Raw genomic sequence first — 17,700 nt, forward strand, 5'->3', positions numbered from 1 at the left:
CTTTATATACGAAACAAAAGGAGGGCATGCATGGGCATGAATGGAACCTGAAAATAATGGAGTCAAAAGGGAGGAACCGATCGAGAGGACCTTCTAGCTAAAGTTTTGTCCCTGTCTACAGAGAATTTACCTTAACAAAGACAACTCAAATTGATAGGCATCCACGGAAGGACCCCAATATTATTACTCTTATTTTTAATATAAAATCTAAGCAAGGAAACATGTAAATGTCTTTTTATATCTTGCACTATAATGCATAACCTAGTAGATGTCAGTGTCATACTCAATGAGAGACCTCATGGGCTTTTTAGTATGGGCTCAGCTGCACAGAAGGTCAATAGCACTTCTAAATGAACATAAGATCCATGTATTTATAAGGCCGACGTATAACATATAACTTCGTTAAGGAAAAAACCATATAACTTATGACACACAACATTTACCATAGACATTTTTTTTTGGTCAAACCATAAACAGATTAACCTTTTGTTTTTATAAACAGTTGTCATATAAATACGAGGTACATACACTCATCAATGTTTGGCATGTTTCGTTTTCGGTTTTCAAGTCATCTCTTCTTTAAAATGATAGATCGTACATTTTCCGTTAAGTAGCTAGAGCAGCTATTCGTCTTATAGACACTTCATTTCTTACACGCATTCTGAAAAGAAAAATGAAAACGCATTTGATCTCATATAATATTCTTCAATCGACATTTTGATTGATTACATATCATATCTTTAACCCCCACATGTGATCAATATTTGTTGTTAGATACTTGTCTGATTCATGCCTTTTTAGAATCAAATATTTATATAGACACTATAATGTAATATTTATATAGACACTATATGTGCTTCTTTTCTCCGCATCTCACTCCATTTGGTCTAATTCCATATGTGACATTTCCCCATAATAAAGAGATAAAACCCTTGAAAATATAGAATTAGGGAGGTTACTGGGAGATGAATTTGTGTAGAGTTTGTGAATTTTGAGAGTTGATAGATTTTAAAAAAGTTATGTAGATTGTAAAAATTTATATATATTGACTTATGAAATTTGATCATAACTTTTTTAGATTGATATAGATTTTCATGAATTTGTATTACCTCTTTTCTATCATTTTTTATAAAATAAATATAAAATATATTTATTTTCTAAATCATATAGCATGATTATTTATTTTTTGTTTTCAAATTAAAAAAAAATAATACTGATACATACAAAATTGAACAATTTTCTTAAATAGCCATTTTAAAATATTTTGTTACAAAAAGAGCATTAAAAAAAAGGAAATGACCGAAAAAAGTTTCATTAAAAATATAAAAGATAATTTTACCTCTTACGGTATAGTGTATAAGTAATAAAAAAGTTGTTTTTATATTTTTTTTCAAATTCGAACATTTTTATAGTTTTTATAATATTTCTATTTTATAAATAAATATTTTTTTCAAATTTTCTTTTTGAAATTCGAATTTTTTTTTTGAAATTTTTTTTTAAAAAAATATATATATTTTGAAATTATTAAGATTTGTAAATGTAATTATTATTATTTATATTAAAAATATAATATTTTAAAAATAATTACATATTCAAAAATGTAAAAGTATATAAATGTAATGAATTATAGTTTTGAATATATAATTTGGATTTAAGGTGCAATAAATATTTGGTAAAAATAATTATTTTGTTTTCTAGTATTTTTATCATAAGGATTTTGAAAATCACATGAATACATATGATATTTTGAAAGTTGAGTCTTATGAGTAAAAATGAATAGAATTCATCTCCCAATAACACTAGATTTAGTTAGAATTATAGAATCAATAATAACTAAACTTTTTGAATAACAAGAGATTTGAATGAATTTTGAAAATTCTTAAACCGATAATAATGGATTATACCAGGGTTCTAAAAATCGATCTAGGCGGCGCCTAGGCCCTCGTCTAGGCAGCAACTCGGTCCTATCCGAAACGATTTTCTTAAAATCCGATTTATACCGATTTATATGATTCAAATTGGTTTAAACTGTTCTAAATCAGTTAAAATTGGTTAAAATCGATCTAAAATTGTCTATATAAGTTAAATAAAGCAATAATATTATTACAAATCTACAAATTTGTCTACTTTCTTCTGTTTTGTATATCTAATTTTGATAATTCATCACAATAATTTTATAATAAAACTTAAAAACTAAAATATGTTATACAAATGTATAAAATATATAAAATAAATCAACAATTTGCTAACGCCTAGGCCTCGCCTAGACCCCGAATAATCTGCCTAGTCGCTAGTCTTCTATAAAGCGTCTAGTTACCGCCTAGCGATTTTTAGAACATTGGATTATACTAAGATTTTTATAATTCAAGAACCAATAACAATGGATTCTTAAAATTCACAAACTCTACACAAATTCATCTCCCAATAACCGTCCCTTAGTCTGATCTCGAGATACTGTTAACGCGCATATTTGTAATCAATATTATGTTCAATTAATTAACAAAAAAAAATATGTTACAGAATCACATAGGACTACGCTAAGAATCACAGGTCACAACCATTCAGTGTCGTGCCCACTTTTCATGCCATCAGACCAAAATAATATACTCCATCAGTTTTCGAAAGTAAAGTAAGATGTTTTAGATTTTTTTACTTGTTCCACAAAAATAGATTTTCTAAATTGTTAAGATACTTTTTTATACTTTTGAGAAACATCAAATGAAAATATTTGAATTGATTAAATTTCATTGGTGAAAAGTTATTGAAAATTGTATAATAAACAAAAAAAAATTAAATTATAAATATTTATTGACTTCTTAATAAGCATAAACACTTTAGAAAATTTTAGTTTCGGAAATAGAGGGAGTATGAAAAATACAGAAGATTTGTTCTCGTGAACTAGCTATAATTCTCTTTACTCCCTTTTCCAGTTCTTTATCCTCTCTTATTTGATTATAATATTATTCTTTAGTTTGGTGGAATTCCACCAAACTTTCCTCTTATATCAAACTTTCAAATGGAATGTCTGAGAATTTGCTTGGACAAGAATCCCTAGTGTTATTACTATCAACTATCATCAACTAAGTGTAGTTTTAAATTTTTCAATTTCATGCACTATTTATATAAGAGAATATTTGTATTCGCCTATTTCGTAATGTAAGTTGCAAATATTAACTCATTTAAACCCAAGATTATAGCATATAAGAATAACATATTGGTAGAGGCATATTAGTCTTTTCCAAAGTCAAACACAGGGAAGCTCCTTCCTTCATCTAACTGTCTGTAAAAGACCAAATTTACAACCGCAAGTCAAAGGTTTAAAGATGTTTATTAAATATTCAACCAAAAAAAAAAAGAAGATGTTTATTAAATACAAACAAATATTTTAAAATTATTTATGGTTGTATCTGTCGTTCTTCTCTCTGATGAACGAGGCCGTTGAAGCAACGCACAGTGCAAAACTGCAGTCTACAGATTCGTTTTCTTCCACTCATCGCATTAAATTAATTGTTAAACAGTATATTTGAATAATTGAGTATGATAATAGTAATAAATAATTATTCTAGGAATTAATCAGACATGCGCAGTTATAAAATAACCTGTCTAGTTTTCAATTCTTTTTCGAGCCCCTCTCTCTCACTCTTTCTTTCGAGGAACATAAGAAAGAGCTCTTTGTGTTCGTGTCGAGGACGACATATTGTTTGATCTTTGTTGTTCCGACAAGACGGGGAAATGGATAGACGACGTCGGAGACACAGCAAGGCCAAAGCTTCGTGTTCCGAAGGTGAACATCTTTCTCTCTCTGATTATATCTCTGTCTTTCTTTGGTTCGAGTCTGATGTTTGATCGTTAGCAGAAGTAAGTAGCATCGAATGGGAAGCTGTGAAGATGTCGGAGGAAGAAGAAGATCTCATTTCTCGGATGTATAAACTCGTCGGAGACAGGTAAGCTGTTCGTTTCTATATGAATCTTTTATTACTTCTTCTAGTATTATATTATTGGATCGTAACATGACTATGTCCGGCCTCAGTGTTGATTCAGATTGTTTAGCAAACACACATTCTTACTTATAGTCTATAATGGAATTCAAAATGTTTCCTCAAATTTGGTTTGGTTCAGTTTGATTTTGATAACTGGAATGTTTGTAAATAATTGAGATTGTCCATAGAATTTCGGTTTGGTCCAGATATGTTAATCCAGATTAAAAAGTTTGGTTGTGTAGCTTTTGTTAAACTTTTTGATGGTCTATATGTGTAGGTGGGAATTGATAGCCGGGAGGATTCCTGGGCGGACGCCGGAGGAGATCGAAAGATATTGGCTTATGAAACACGGTGTCGTTTTTGCCAACAAACGAAGAGAATTTCTTAGGAGATGATTTTTGTATTAATTAAAAAAATTGTCCTCTTCTGAATATTCGCATGACAAGGAAAAACTAAAAGCAGATGTTGTTTTAATTTACTAGTTTTTAATGTATAATTAATTTCTATATATAAAAAAAAAATTCTTAGGAGCTTCAATATTTTTTTATCATCGGTTGACATCCCATATAAATGAGTGGCAACAACGTTTCTGCATAGGCGAATTCTTTAGTTGAACCACCCTTCAAAGTTCAAACTATTATTCGTATTATTTGTTAGTGGACGGAAATTTTGGATAAGCTAGAAATATGGGCTAGTTCGTAAGCCCATTACTCTGTCTCAAAGAGGAAACCATACCTCAGGGCCGAAATGAAGCCCATTCCCCAGTTAAGACTTCTAAGACCCGCAATTTCACAGCAGTAGACATGCATGCCGTTTGTGTTCAAAAAAAAAAAAAAAAGACATGCATGCCGTTTGAATATTTGATTCACAGCAATTATACGTTCTAGGTGTAGCCTCCCTTCAAAAAAAGAACATTAATTCAGTGGCATAAGTCGAATATAAAATGGAAAGATTCCTTTTGATCAGTCTAATTTTTGTATAAACTGGATTTGTCAAATGATTCAAAACTATATAAAAATGTAGTATTTATGATTTTATTCCGAAAATTCTCATACATCTTATTACTTTCTACAAGTAGAGTGTGCTGCTATATATTAAAAAATCTATATAATTATGTGACCGTGTAGATTTAATGTTGGTTGTTGCCCATAGCGATGCTGAAAAACCCGACAAAGCTTTAATCTTTAGACAAATACAATTAAAGTGTTAAGATGTTTTCCCACGTGCTTATCGAAAAAGACTCCGGTGTGTTCACACTTGGCGTGGCTAACACTGCTGAATTATAGTGTTTTGTTGGTATTATTGGTACTATTATTTTAACTAATCCGTGAACTAGGAATATATGATTTCAGTTTGTCACCTCGTTAGGTAATCAACAAATTTGATCTGTGGATTTGATTTGTAAATAAAGTTCCAATACTCTCCTATGGGTTTGACCTGTAATTTTTGAAATGATATAATTGTTTTTAACAATTATTCATAGTTTTAAGCAAAAATAAATAAAAATTTCTCCAAAGTAGAACCTTATCCGTGGTAGAAACCAAAGGAAACAAAAAAACAAAGGAAGAAAAAAAAATCTACATATTTACTTTATCAATCGCTAAAACTAAAGTTGTTTCATGCCACACTTAAACACGTTTTCATCAATCCTGAGAATAATTGCATTATAAAATATAAAGCGGTGTTTTGGAAAAGATTAAAAAGTTAAAACAAAGGATATAAAAACGAAAACTATAAATCTTCCATTATTTCAAGCTGCTCTTGATATTTTGATCGATGTGATGTGACCGTCTGGGGTTTACAAGGGTAGGTTCACGCACGGATAAGACCTTTCTTGGAAATTACCGGGTACTTTACAAAATTTCACTGAAATTTCAGCTTGATTGTACATATTATCCTTATCAAATACCATTTTTATGTGGATCTCCATCTATTCTGAATTTCAAATGTCTCTTGGTTCTTATCCTCTCTGTTGATATGAAAATATTGTGTTTGGAAGTTCCGTTTTCTTAAAGAAACCAGCACTAAAATTACACATTTAATTTGACGCATTTTGTGTGGTTTACCAAATTGTCACACGCAGCATAATTAACACATATAAATTTGGTTTGAGGTCTTCCAACTTTGAATCATCATTTCTGTATGAGTGTCAGTCCTTGACCATGACGATATATCGATACTCGAATCGTTCCCTTTCAAGTTGAAGATAAGTTAATTTAATGAACATTGATTTATGGCTAAAATACTTTAAAACTTGAAACTATCTTCTAATCAATTACATAAATATGAATCAATCATATAATATGGATGTTAAGTAAGCTACAACCTGGTGGATGAATTCATTAAAAAAGTAATATTAAACTAACACAAGCATATATATTATTAGGAACCACTGCATTTAGACTAAGTTTAAATCATGTCTTGTTGTTTATACTCGTTGGATGTTATCAATCCGAAGTAACAACAACGCACAGCTTGAATACTTTAAACCCCTAGTCATATATTTCAATTGTGTTTGATTAGTTAATTTATAATTATGAATAAAGTAATTAGTCCATGTGCACGTATATGTGTCTCTCCACGATCAGTTTACTTAAATGATACTCTCTCCGAATACAAATATATGATGTTTTAGACTTTTCGTTTGTATACAAATATATGATGTTTTATCTCAAATTAATGTTTTTTTATTTAAAAATAAAATATAAATTAAAATGTAAAATGGTAAGTGGTTGAATTTTATTGGGATCCAAATAAAACTTTACATCTAAAACAAAAAATAATAAATAAAATTATATAATAAAGTTTTCCGTGAATAAGCTTAAACATCTTACATTTGTTATCTCAACTGGATGTTTATTATCTATTCGTTTGATCAGACGCGTAGGAAAAAGAGTAGACGCGTTGCATAGAGTAAACATCCAGTTGAGATATAAATGTAATCTTATTTAGTGAGCCTCTATCTACCAGCAGCCTCTAATCGCTAACTTCCAAAAAAAATCATTAGTTTACTTTTGACTCAGAAAGCTACAAGGTTGATAACCGAGAACCATAGAATATACAGTAATGTGGTTATATTAATAGTTTCTACTATTCATCGTATACACATATTATACTGTACGATGAACATGCCAAATGCATAAAGCCATAATCAATAAAGTACCTAGCATTTAATTTTGTTTTGTATCATTTTGTTCAATTATATGTATTCAAATGGTAGAGAGAGGTGATTTTTATAACACATGGAGGATGGATCATTAAGAACAAAAAGCAATACGTCGCTGTTAATCGTGTGAAAGGGAGAGAGGCGCATTAGTATATTCTCTAATCCACTACACCTGCATGGTTAGATTTGATACATAGATTCTTGAATTTACTTTTAGGGTAATACAGTCTTGATCTTTGACGCACCTATAAAAACATAATTAGCTTTTCGCTAAAAAGAAGCATAAGTAGTTACATAATCAACATCATACATATAATGTCTTATATTATTTTAATTAATCGAATAACTAGAATGTAAAACTATGACTATGAGTGATCAAATTGGCATGACATCACCCGTCCTTACGTCACTGGAAACCAAAATTAATAAATGAACCGGATCTGTAACGCGGTAAGACTAAGTTGTCTCTTTGAAGATGATTTTTTTTTGCATCACTTTGAAGATGATTGTTTATTGGTTTACTCGGCTGAAAATTTATAGCCACCAAATAAAAACAAAATAATCGAATTATAAAAAAATCATTTTAAAAGAAATATAATAAAATTAGATAATTTGATTGAGTGAGAGTTCATCAAACATGGGTTCTATTGTGATCAGGGAGAGAGATAGTTGACACTTTATTGATTATATATTATATGTAACTCATATGATCGATCAATAGTTGAATCTAAAAAGATTATAAACCTAAAATTTATACTTATATATGTTAAGTTTAGTAAGTAGATGATTTGTATTTCTAAATAAAAATCAGATACTAGTAACCACAACCTCATACGTTCTTGTTTGCAAAAAAAAAAAAAAAAACCTCATACGTTCTTTTTCTTTAGCATTTTGAGAATAATTGTAGTTATTTTTTTTTGTCAATTTCTCTACAATATCCTTTGTCTTTTCCACACAGCTTCTTCTTGACTAAGCTTAAAAACAAAAAGAAAAATAAATAATAAAAACAAAACAAAACTTATTGGGCAAGCACAAGGACATAAACCACATCACAATAGATTCTTTATCATCATTCGTTTATATAAACACACGAAACTCACATATCATCAAACTCACTCAAAAAAAGAAATACAGCGAATTCAAAAAAAAAAAAAAAAGATTCTTGCAAGTGAAAGCAGAGATGGTGATGGAAGAGAAACTCGTGATCAACGAACTGGAACAAGGGAGAGAGCTTGCCAAACGTCTGATGAGCAATCTCAAAGATACTTCCTCAATCGAATCCAGCAAAAGCTTGATCTCTGAGATCCTCAGTATCTACCAGAATGCTATTTCCATGTTAGACGACAAGAAGGTCCTTAAGCGAAGCCGTGAGATCGATGACAAATATTCTAAGAACGTGATTAAAAAGAGGTAAATTGAGTTCAAAAGATTGATTTTTTTTTTTGTATGTGTTTGTTTTCCAAATTTGAGATCTCATTCTCATGTGTCTTGTTCTTTGTGATTTGCAGGAAAGTGTTTGAGAAGACAGAGAAAGTTAGTTTCTTTGTCGGAGCAGGACAAGAAAAGGGTTCAATTGATGATGGTTATTGCTGGAGAAAGTACGGTCAAAAAGAGATTCATGGATCCATTAATCCAAGGTATTATTATTAATCATCAATTATCATCATTTAATTTTAAATTTTTTTGTCTTAGATTTGCTAACGTATTCTGTTTCTGTTATTTACAGAGGATATTTCAGATGCACACATCGATTCACACAGAACTGTTTAGCAGTGAAGCAAGTCCAAAAATCCGACAGAGATCCTTCCATTTTCGAAGTGAAGTATGTCGGGAGCCACACTTGTAACAACACTACTACATCTCCAAAGACACCGAACTTCTCTGTTTCGACGTTCCAGGAAGGAAACACAGCGGATGAGCAACGAGAAGACATCAAACCGACGAAAACAGAGGAAGCGATGATGAGTTTTGAAGATCTTGAGAGCAAGAAGAACATTTTCAGAACGTTTTCTTTCTCTAACTACGAGTTTGAGAATGGTGGTGGTGGTTGGAAAGGCAACCTCTTCCATGAGAATCAGCTGTCTCCTGCTGCGACTACGTCAGGGTCTGGAATCACTAGCGAGATTGCAACGGCTCCTGCTTCTGTTGAGAACTCGGAGACTGCAGATTCGTATTTCTCGTCTTTGGACAATATTATCGACTTTGGACCGGATTGGTTGCTGTCGTGTGACGTTTTGAATTGGTGAATGTAATATTAATGTGGTAGTAACTATATAGATGGTGACTGGTGAGTGTAATATTTAGGATTAGATTTAATATATTTGCTGATGGATTAGAGATTGGCTTTTTTTCAATAGGGGAGGGTTTGTTGATTCCCATTGAAGTTTAATGGTTCTTGATGATGATTAATAAATAAAATGTTACTATTAAGTTTACAAATTGATCATTTTGGAGTGATTAAAATTATATTGTTTTGTAAACCAAAGATATGCAATTAGATAGTAAAACAGATGATTTACAAATTATATCTTAGGTAGTATGGGCCTGAGCCCAATAAGAAATTAACAGCCCAATCCCATATTAACAGAGAGAGAGAGAGAGAGAGAAGTCGTTAGAATCTGGTAGATAGCCGGAGGAGAGACGCACAACCAAACTTACGGAGAAGAAGAAGAAGGATGATATACCGAAAGTGGAGTTTGCTTTCCGGTCCACCGGTTATCCTCGGCGGAGCTGTAGTCGCCGCGATCGCCGTCGGCATCGTCTTACAGAACGTATATTCCTGCTCCATCTCTTTTTGTTTGGATCGTTTTTTTATAATAGAGATCCGTAACAGGTCGTTAGATCTATATCTTGATTGGCTTCTCCTTTGATGTTACTCTGATCTCAAATTCATTTGATTAGCTAGTAATCGAAAGTTTCTGTTGATCCAAAGATTTGGCTTTTTTTAATGATTAGGTTACGAAAGGGGAGCAAAAGAAGAATGTCTCACCAAACAAGTGAGATCATGGATAATGAGAAGAAGACGCTAGCTACGCAAGTGTGGTGTTAATCTCGTGAGTTGAAACGTTTTTAGTTCATGGAGTGTTTGTTGTATGCTCAATAATGCTTTTTGTAAGCTTTTTGAACACACAGATCATTTTGTGTCTGTTTTAAGGTTATTGTTGCTAATAATAATTGATTGATAACAAGGCTCTCTAGAGTAAGTACAGAGTGCTAGGATGCTCTGAACATATTTCTTCATGCATATCTTCTTGGAACTCTCATCCCGAACCCACGTTTTAGCTTATCAACCCTGAGACCATGTAAGCATCAACCTCAGATACATAAAAAGTTAAGGCAAAAGAGATGGACTTTGTGGAAAGCTTACGTTGGGGCGAGTTTGCCAAGACTGTTTAGCTCTTCACCTGTATCTTCGTCTATGACTCTACCCGTGATGTAAACAGTGTAGGATCGATCTCTGTCCCTAGGGAGACCTCTGGCAATCAGCAAGCGCAGGTCTTTCTGGTGAAGCTCTCTTCCGTTCACAAACACTCTTGTGTTTCCTCCTGAGCAGTTCTCTGGCATTGGGTAGTTAAGCTCTTCAATGAAAGGCTGTAAGGAAAGGAGTCACGCCAACGTTAGTACACGTTAAGAAGAAGAAGCTGTAGAGAGACTGAAGAGTGATGTTTACCGGTAATATTCCAAGACATTGACCTCCCATTACTCCCCAGAACCCAGCTCTGTAATCATACCTGATACCAAGGAGCAGAAGATAGCTTAGTAAATGACTAAGAGTTCACGAGATTGGAGGGACCTCGTGTACCAGTAGTTTCCAGGCCGGATTGGTCCAGCTTGCTTCTCCGCCATTTTCACCAGACGTTCAGCTACAAGATGCCCATTCACCAAAACATCACTTCCCCCTTGGTTCTGCATTGACTTCTTTAGATCATTGAAGCTACTTTTCACCATACTCGCGAATCCACCCTTTCGGGTTCTTCCGTCCTCTTCTCTATAGTCATCACCAGAATCTTGAGACACTCCGTTGTTGTGAGAGTAGTCATTAACGTCCATCTCGATTAGAACCGAAGCTTCTTTCATAGAGTTCTGTCTCTTGACTGTCTTGCTTAGTAACACCTTGTTCTGTTCTGAACGAGAGCTTTGGCTCCTTGCCCCTGAACGATCCTTTACGTTGATGGAAGAGTAAAAAGGCAAATCTGGAATGAGTTTCCTGCCTGTTTGACTGTCTGAACTTAGCTCGTCTTCAGAGAAGCTAGGAGAAGCAGGACCAGTTGATACATAGTCTAGGCAAGAGACGTCAAGAGCAGTTAACCAATGCAGCCTACTGAGAGTTTCTTCTTCTTCTCTTGCCGAAGCAGGATCAGTTGAGAGAATGAGTTTCTTATCAGCAAAGGAGAAATCTATCAGACAAGAACACGCTCCGCAGCGCAGTCTCTGTTGCTTTCTAGTAGCAGAATCTGTTTTGTCTGGCAGTTTCAGAATCTTGGAGCACTTTTTACAGTTAATAAATGGTGCACCACCAGCTACAGGGTGGACTAAGCGAGAACCACCTGATGATGATACAGCTCTAGAGGGTTTGCAATGACCACGAGATTGAGAAGCAGGAGGGTAAGGAGGTATAAAGGATCTAGGACTATGCAGTGGAGAAGGAAACGCAGTGCTTCTCTCATAAGGGTAGAAACCTATGTTATGAAGAGCATCAGGGAGCCCTGAGGGAGGATAAACTGAGCCTGAAGCTCTATGATATGGATCATAGCAGTGGAAGCAAGAGCAAGTTGACTGGTGAAGAAGCATTCCATTTCCTTGGTGTGTGTTAAACAAATCATGACCGTTATTGCTAGTATACTGTCTAGAGTAGTGGTGATGAGTTTGATGGTAATAAGGACCTGCAAGGTGTTTACCAGAGCTTGGAAACCGCAGTGGAGCCTTTTTGGATGACCTTGGGATCTGTTGCTCTTTGGGTTGATGAAGCTGTTCTTTTAGCTTATCCAGTTTTTTCACAAGCTCAGCTCTGTCTTGCTGGATTGCTTCATCACTAGACACAGAATCTTGAAAGTAGTTAGAAGCAGAGAATCTGAACGACCGATCCAAACCAGATTGAGAACCGCTAACAACATTCTGTTTTGAACAAGGAACATCTGTTTGACCAGTTTGGTTGTGTCTTGATGAATCATCATCTGAATCAGATTCTTCTTGGCTTGAACAAGAGTTAACTTCAGTTTCTTTGGCTCTGGTTTTCACTGAGTTATCCGGCACTGGATCTGCTTCACGGTCCTTGTTTTTGGCTTTACATAGAAATAATAATAATTAAAAAAAAAAAAAAAAAACTATCAGGTTTTGTCCAAAAGAGAAGATTGTAAAACGGGAAACTAACCGCAAAGAACGGTTCCACAACCACCGCACTGGAAGAAGGAACAGTCTTTGGGCTCTGGTAAGAGATTCTTGCACTTTGGACAACGAACTAGCTTCACTTCTATCGTAGACTCGGCCATTAGTTAAAACACTGAGCTGAGAAGAGAAATACTCAACAAGCAATATAAGAAGAAAGACCAAAGAAGACTGCTTCTTGAAGCAAAGACAGAGAGCTGAAGTTTTTGTTTTTTTTTTGCTTTTTCTTTAATGAGCTTTTTAGGTCTCTAGAGAGATGAGGAAGGTGGAATCTGTGAAGAACCTCTTGGTTCTATTCGTTACTCTTTCACCTAAAACCTTCATTTTTCCCCCACAAAAGTAAACTTGAAGAAGAGTAAGTCAGAGAGATAGAGAGAGACAGGCTCTGCAGACTGTAGTTTCCTTCCTTAGTCCCTTACACAGGCAGAAGTAAGCAACAGAACCGAAGAATTAAAACAGCTTAATGATTTTGCTCTTTGCTCTTTGCTCTTTGCTCTTTAGGACCAGAGAAACGGTTTAAAGAATTTAAAGGTTTAGTTAGGCTTTGATGGTTATATCAAAAGTCCACATTTCATATTTGGTTCTTTTTTCCACACATTAAAGAAAACGACTGATAAAGTGAGCTCATAATCGATTTATTATGGGCGGGACAATCTACAAAGTGGGCCATTTCTTCATTTTATGTTTCTTCTTTATTTTTGAAATCGCCAAGGAATAAAATTTAAAGATTATTTTTGCTTTTTTTTAAAAAAAAAAAATTTGTTGGAAATCCGAAATTTTTCTTATTACTGCTAAAATTTGCAAATTAATATTTGACATAACAATAAAAAATTTCATTATATATTTAGATAATTAGTAAAATACGGTTGGAATATAGTACTAGTAATCTAGTTTGTAAGTGGAACTCACAAAATATCAAAGAAAACATTAAATTGATGAAGTGGTCAAAAGCTAAAGCTGGTTTTGAGACAATAAAGAAAACATTAAATTGATGAAGTGAGTAGTTAAATGTCTATTTCTCATTTAATTTTCTAATTCACTTGTACTGATTTTGATTTTTTTGTATATATTTTCATCATGTACTTGACTTTTGAAGACCTTAGACCATGATTATCCTTTGGGTTTCTTAAAAAATTAAAAAGCAAACTAATCGTGGGCCGCCACGAGTCAGTGGAGTCCGCGAACAGTGTAAGAAACTCACTAAGATCTGTTTTTAATTAGTAGTTTTTGTAACCGATCCTTAATGGTTTTGTAGGGGTCCACGCATTAAGAAACCCACTAAAAACCCCGGATAATAATGCTCTTACTGCATTTTTATTGAATGTTTCAATATCTTTTTGTTCAATAAACAAACCGTGTGAACTTTCCATCTAACATTTTTAACTTTTGAAAAAAAAGAGAGAGTTACAGTTGGTAAAATTTCAAAAGATTGAAGGAGGGAGAGGAACCAAACTTATTCCAATTCATTTGAGACAACGAAAAAAACAAATTAAAGCAAAAAAAAAACAGATATGGTCGAAGGCTATATATCCTACATAGGAATAAGATTTAAAGTACAAAACTAAAGGTAAGCAAACTATCTTTTAAAGTTCGAACTCACTTCGAATCAATCAATCAAATTTGTTGTTGAAAAAAAAATTGTTATTGAACTAGGAAATTTCCAACACTGAATATGGGCCTATATGGACTCATTCGTAATCTTCACGACCTGTATTGTATTACGCAATAGGTATTACTACCACTCATTACACCGGCCGAGGTGAAGCTCGGACCATTACCTTGATGGCTTGATTAATCCCAGATATCCCTAAACTACGTATGAAGTGGTCAATAAAGAGAACCATGTGATTTTTCTTCAAAAAATCCTTAGAACAATTTTTTTCATAACATAAACAGGTTAAAAAGAAGAAGAATTTTTTTTTGTCACATTTTAATTAGTCAAAGTAGTTCTAAAAATACAACCAGGCAACATAATCTTCTTGATTTCTTTCTTAATTTCGTAATTCTTCTTTCTATTCCACCAATATTTCCTCCGTTGACTAGAACTTGTGGTCATCTTAGAAGAAGCATATGCATTGTTGTTGTCTTTATCTTTTGCCATCACAGCTTGTAGACTCAAACGGGGCGGCCGAACGTGAGCTGGAGAGAAAGGCAGCAGTTTGCGTTCGATGATGTGAGCAAAAGAGGCGAGCTCGTAAGAATCGTAGAGTGGACTCTCACAGTCCCATATTTTGCTTGCACGACCATCAGTTAATACTGTTTTTTGTGAGTTATAGCTTCTTCCATGGAGTTGTGTGTTTGACATAACTGAAAGACTTGAGAGTTTCTTCGCTATCTTGTTTTCTGACAGCAACAAATAAACTATAAGCTTTGTCTGAGTGGTCTCTTGGTCGAAGTGTGTTGTTTATATAGGGATTGAAAATCTGAGCTGGCTAGATAGAATTTTGTGGGTTGAGTGTGTTTTTTACGTAGTAATAAATTGTGAGGCGGTTCTATTATTTACTTAATACCACTCGGTACTCGACGTAGCGATATGTGTATAATGTGCTGCATGCTGGTATGTTAACGTTCCTGTACAATTAATAATTTCCAGCTATCATTTTACAAATAGAGGAAAAAGATCTAAATATGCCACATTCCAAAATTCATATTTCCATTTGTATTATTGTGGATTCTTTTCTAAAAAATTATAATTATTTTCCCTAAATGAAAAGATATGGTACGCTTTATTATTATTTATCATCTATTTTGTTCATGAGAACTTAATGTGCCAAAGAGTAAAGAGTTTGGTGTGGGAAAAAAAAGAGGGCATGCATGAACCTGCGTGTGTTGTATATATGCTGTCCAGTGAAAAAGCGATAACGCATAAGATTTTCATCATCTTATTTTGGAAAATCATCTTATTATCGTATAAAGCAGAAAAGAGAAAGAAACACATGTGTAATATACTAATATATATGAAAAAACTTATTTACCAGTTTATCATTTTAAAATATCTTAACTTTTTTTTTTATGATCGGAGAAAGTTCCAGCCGGAAGTCCTTTACTGCTTGAACCAACGTGGTTTGGTTGTCGCATTTTTATTATATTTAAGATTATAACTGTTTGATGAGTGTTTTGATTTAAAATATACAGTTAGGAATGTCAAATGGACAAGTTGGGCGTGGCATTTTATTATATTTAAGATGAAAACTTAATTTTTATTGTAAAAGATGGAAGTATACTAAATTTCGTATATTTTATAGACTTAAACTTTATTAGTTTGTAATTTGAAGACGAGAAAATTTGATTTTGAAGTTTTGTGATTTTGATGAAAAATATGACTTTCAGTTTCAGGAAAACATGATTTTGCGATTTTGACCGAAAAAATATAATTTTAACGGGAAATTACGATTTTGCGATTTTGGCGGAAAACATGATTTTATGGTTTTGATGGAGAAAAAGTAATTTTTACGGGAAAATATGATTTTTTCAGTTTTGGCGAAAACTCGATTTTATGTTTTAGTAAGACAAAGTAAAATTCTAATTTGTTTTCTTAATTTCTTAGATCTAGATATTTTAGCTATTTGTGCTGTCCAATGTCAAGATGGTCTTGTCCGGTTTTACCCATGAATCCAATCGGACTTGTCCATTTAAACCCATTTAACTTTGTATAATATAGGTGTGTCCATATTAACCTATAATAATTTGGACACAGCCGCCCTTTTGATATCCGTATATACAATACATATTTGTTGATAACGTGAAATATACACATTAGTCCAAAATATTATAATAATTCACTTTCAGAGATGGACTTGGATAGATCGGACGAGAATATATGCATAATACATCAATGTATAATATATGCTGATGAAACATTTCTCTCCAAATTTACCTGTGAAAATCTCTCGCCGTAAACATATTGTTGTATGATATCCTAAAAAACATACGTAAAACGATAACATTACTTAGAGCACACGTTTATTGTAGGTCTTTTAGGTTGGATCTATTATCGTAATATAAGATACAATCTCTTGGTTTTTTAAGAGATATAAAGATATAAAAAACGTTATAATTATCAAAAGTTACTTTAAGATTTACATGCAAAGCGTAAAGGTATTCATATTATAAATCAGCTTAGTGCTAATCAGCTCATTAACGACAATACACTACAAGAAAACATAATCTTAACGAGGGCGGTTTTCCTCGTTATTTCGTCGTAAAAGAGGCTTTACGACGAATTAGCGAGGAAACGCGTTTGCTCGTTACACGTCCGTCGTAACACATATTTCCTCGCTAATTCGTCGTAACTTAGCGAGGAATATATTTCGTCGTAAAGACGAAGTAGAACGATTCGTCGTAAAGACGTCGCTACAATTCCTCGTAAGGACGTCGCTACAATTCCTCGTAAATAACTCGAAAACAGTTCCTCGTAATCTACACGTAAATACCTTGAAAGATTTTCCTCGCAAAATACACGTAACAACCACGAAATGATTTCCTCGTAAAATGGTCGTAAACATTTCCTCGTTATTTCCTCGTAAATACTTCCTCGTAAAATACTCGTAAACTGTTTCTCGTCATTTCCTCGTAAGATTTCCACGTAAAGAGGTCGTACATTAGCTACGAATTTACTTCGTTTTTATTATTTTACAGAATTTTAAAATATAATAAAAAAATAATTAAAATTATTTAATTTAATAATAAATTAAAATTCAAAATAAAAATAAATTCATATGAAAATATTTTATAAATAAATAAGTTTTGAATTTATATAATACAACAACAAAAAAAAACTAAGGGTCGTTCATCGCCCGGTAGAATTCATCACTCCTCGTAACATCCGCCTCGTTATGTACGTCGTCGGATGACTCGCCATGAATGGGATGTTGTTGTCGCATGTTCCTCAACATGGACTCCCATTCCGGATTTGTGGCCGCAATAACGTCCAAGAAGCCCTCGACTCCACCCATACGAGATTTTGTCGCGGTCAACTCGTTACGCAGCTGAGCGGACTCTCTACGCAGCTCCGTGACTTCATCATCCCGTCGCTGACCATAAGACGATGTCGCTCTCGGAACATCATTGACGGAACCAATACCCAACGTCCGTCCCTTTTTTTTAGGGACAACCTTAAAAACAAAAAAATAAATATTGTAAGTAAATATTTAAAGTTAAATTAAATGA

The 17,700-nt window shown here is 33.3% G+C and overlaps 3 protein-coding genes across 4 annotated transcripts; 2 read left to right on the forward strand and 1 right to left on the reverse strand.

Moving 5' to 3' along the window:
- Positions 1–3,414: 3,414 nt before the first annotated feature.
- On the forward strand, positions 3,415–4,514 carry LOC106340818 (transcription factor CPC). 2 transcript variants are annotated; one of them, XM_013779652.1, is made up of 3 exons: positions 3,415–3,784; positions 3,857–3,944; positions 4,258–4,514. In XM_013779652.1, exons 1-3 carry the CDS (start codon positions 3,733–3,735, stop codon positions 4,373–4,375), a joined length of 258 nt encoding a protein of 85 aa, XP_013635106.1. In that variant the 5' UTR covers positions 3,415–3,732; the 3' UTR covers positions 4,376–4,514. The 2 variants fall into 2 exon arrangements, with proteins under 2 accessions (XP_013635106.1, XP_013635105.1); XM_013779651.1 differs by having other exon boundaries at positions 3,854–3,944; positions 4,258–4,437.
- Positions 4,515–8,244: 3,730 nt separating this feature from the next.
- LOC106342678 (probable WRKY transcription factor 46) lies at positions 8,245–9,576 on the forward strand. The gene is made up of 3 exons (XM_013781682.1): positions 8,245–8,556; positions 8,655–8,783; positions 8,873–9,576. Exons 1-3 carry the CDS (start codon positions 8,327–8,329, stop codon positions 9,390–9,392), a joined length of 879 nt encoding a protein of 292 aa, XP_013637136.1. The 5' UTR covers positions 8,245–8,326; the 3' UTR covers positions 9,393–9,576.
- Positions 9,577–10,104: 528 nt separating this feature from the next.
- LOC106342677 lies at positions 10,105–13,185 on the reverse strand. Its single transcript, XM_013781680.1, has 5 exons — positions 12,518–13,185; positions 10,949–12,428; positions 10,817–10,877; positions 10,514–10,737; positions 10,105–10,438 (listed from the first exon to the last, which is right to left on the reverse strand). The coding sequence occupies exons 1-5, from the start codon at positions 12,633–12,635 to the stop codon at positions 10,384–10,386; spliced, it is 1,938 nt and encodes a 645-aa protein (XP_013637134.1). The 5' UTR covers positions 12,636–13,185; the 3' UTR covers positions 10,105–10,383.
- Between the last annotated feature and the right edge of the window lie 4,515 nt (positions 13,186–17,700).

Source organism: Brassica oleracea, chromosome C4 (genome assembly GCF_000695525.1).
Source record: "Brassica oleracea var. oleracea cultivar TO1000 chromosome C4, BOL, whole genome shotgun sequence".
Classification (NCBI taxonomy): domain Eukaryota; kingdom Viridiplantae; phylum Streptophyta; class Magnoliopsida; order Brassicales; family Brassicaceae; genus Brassica; species Brassica oleracea.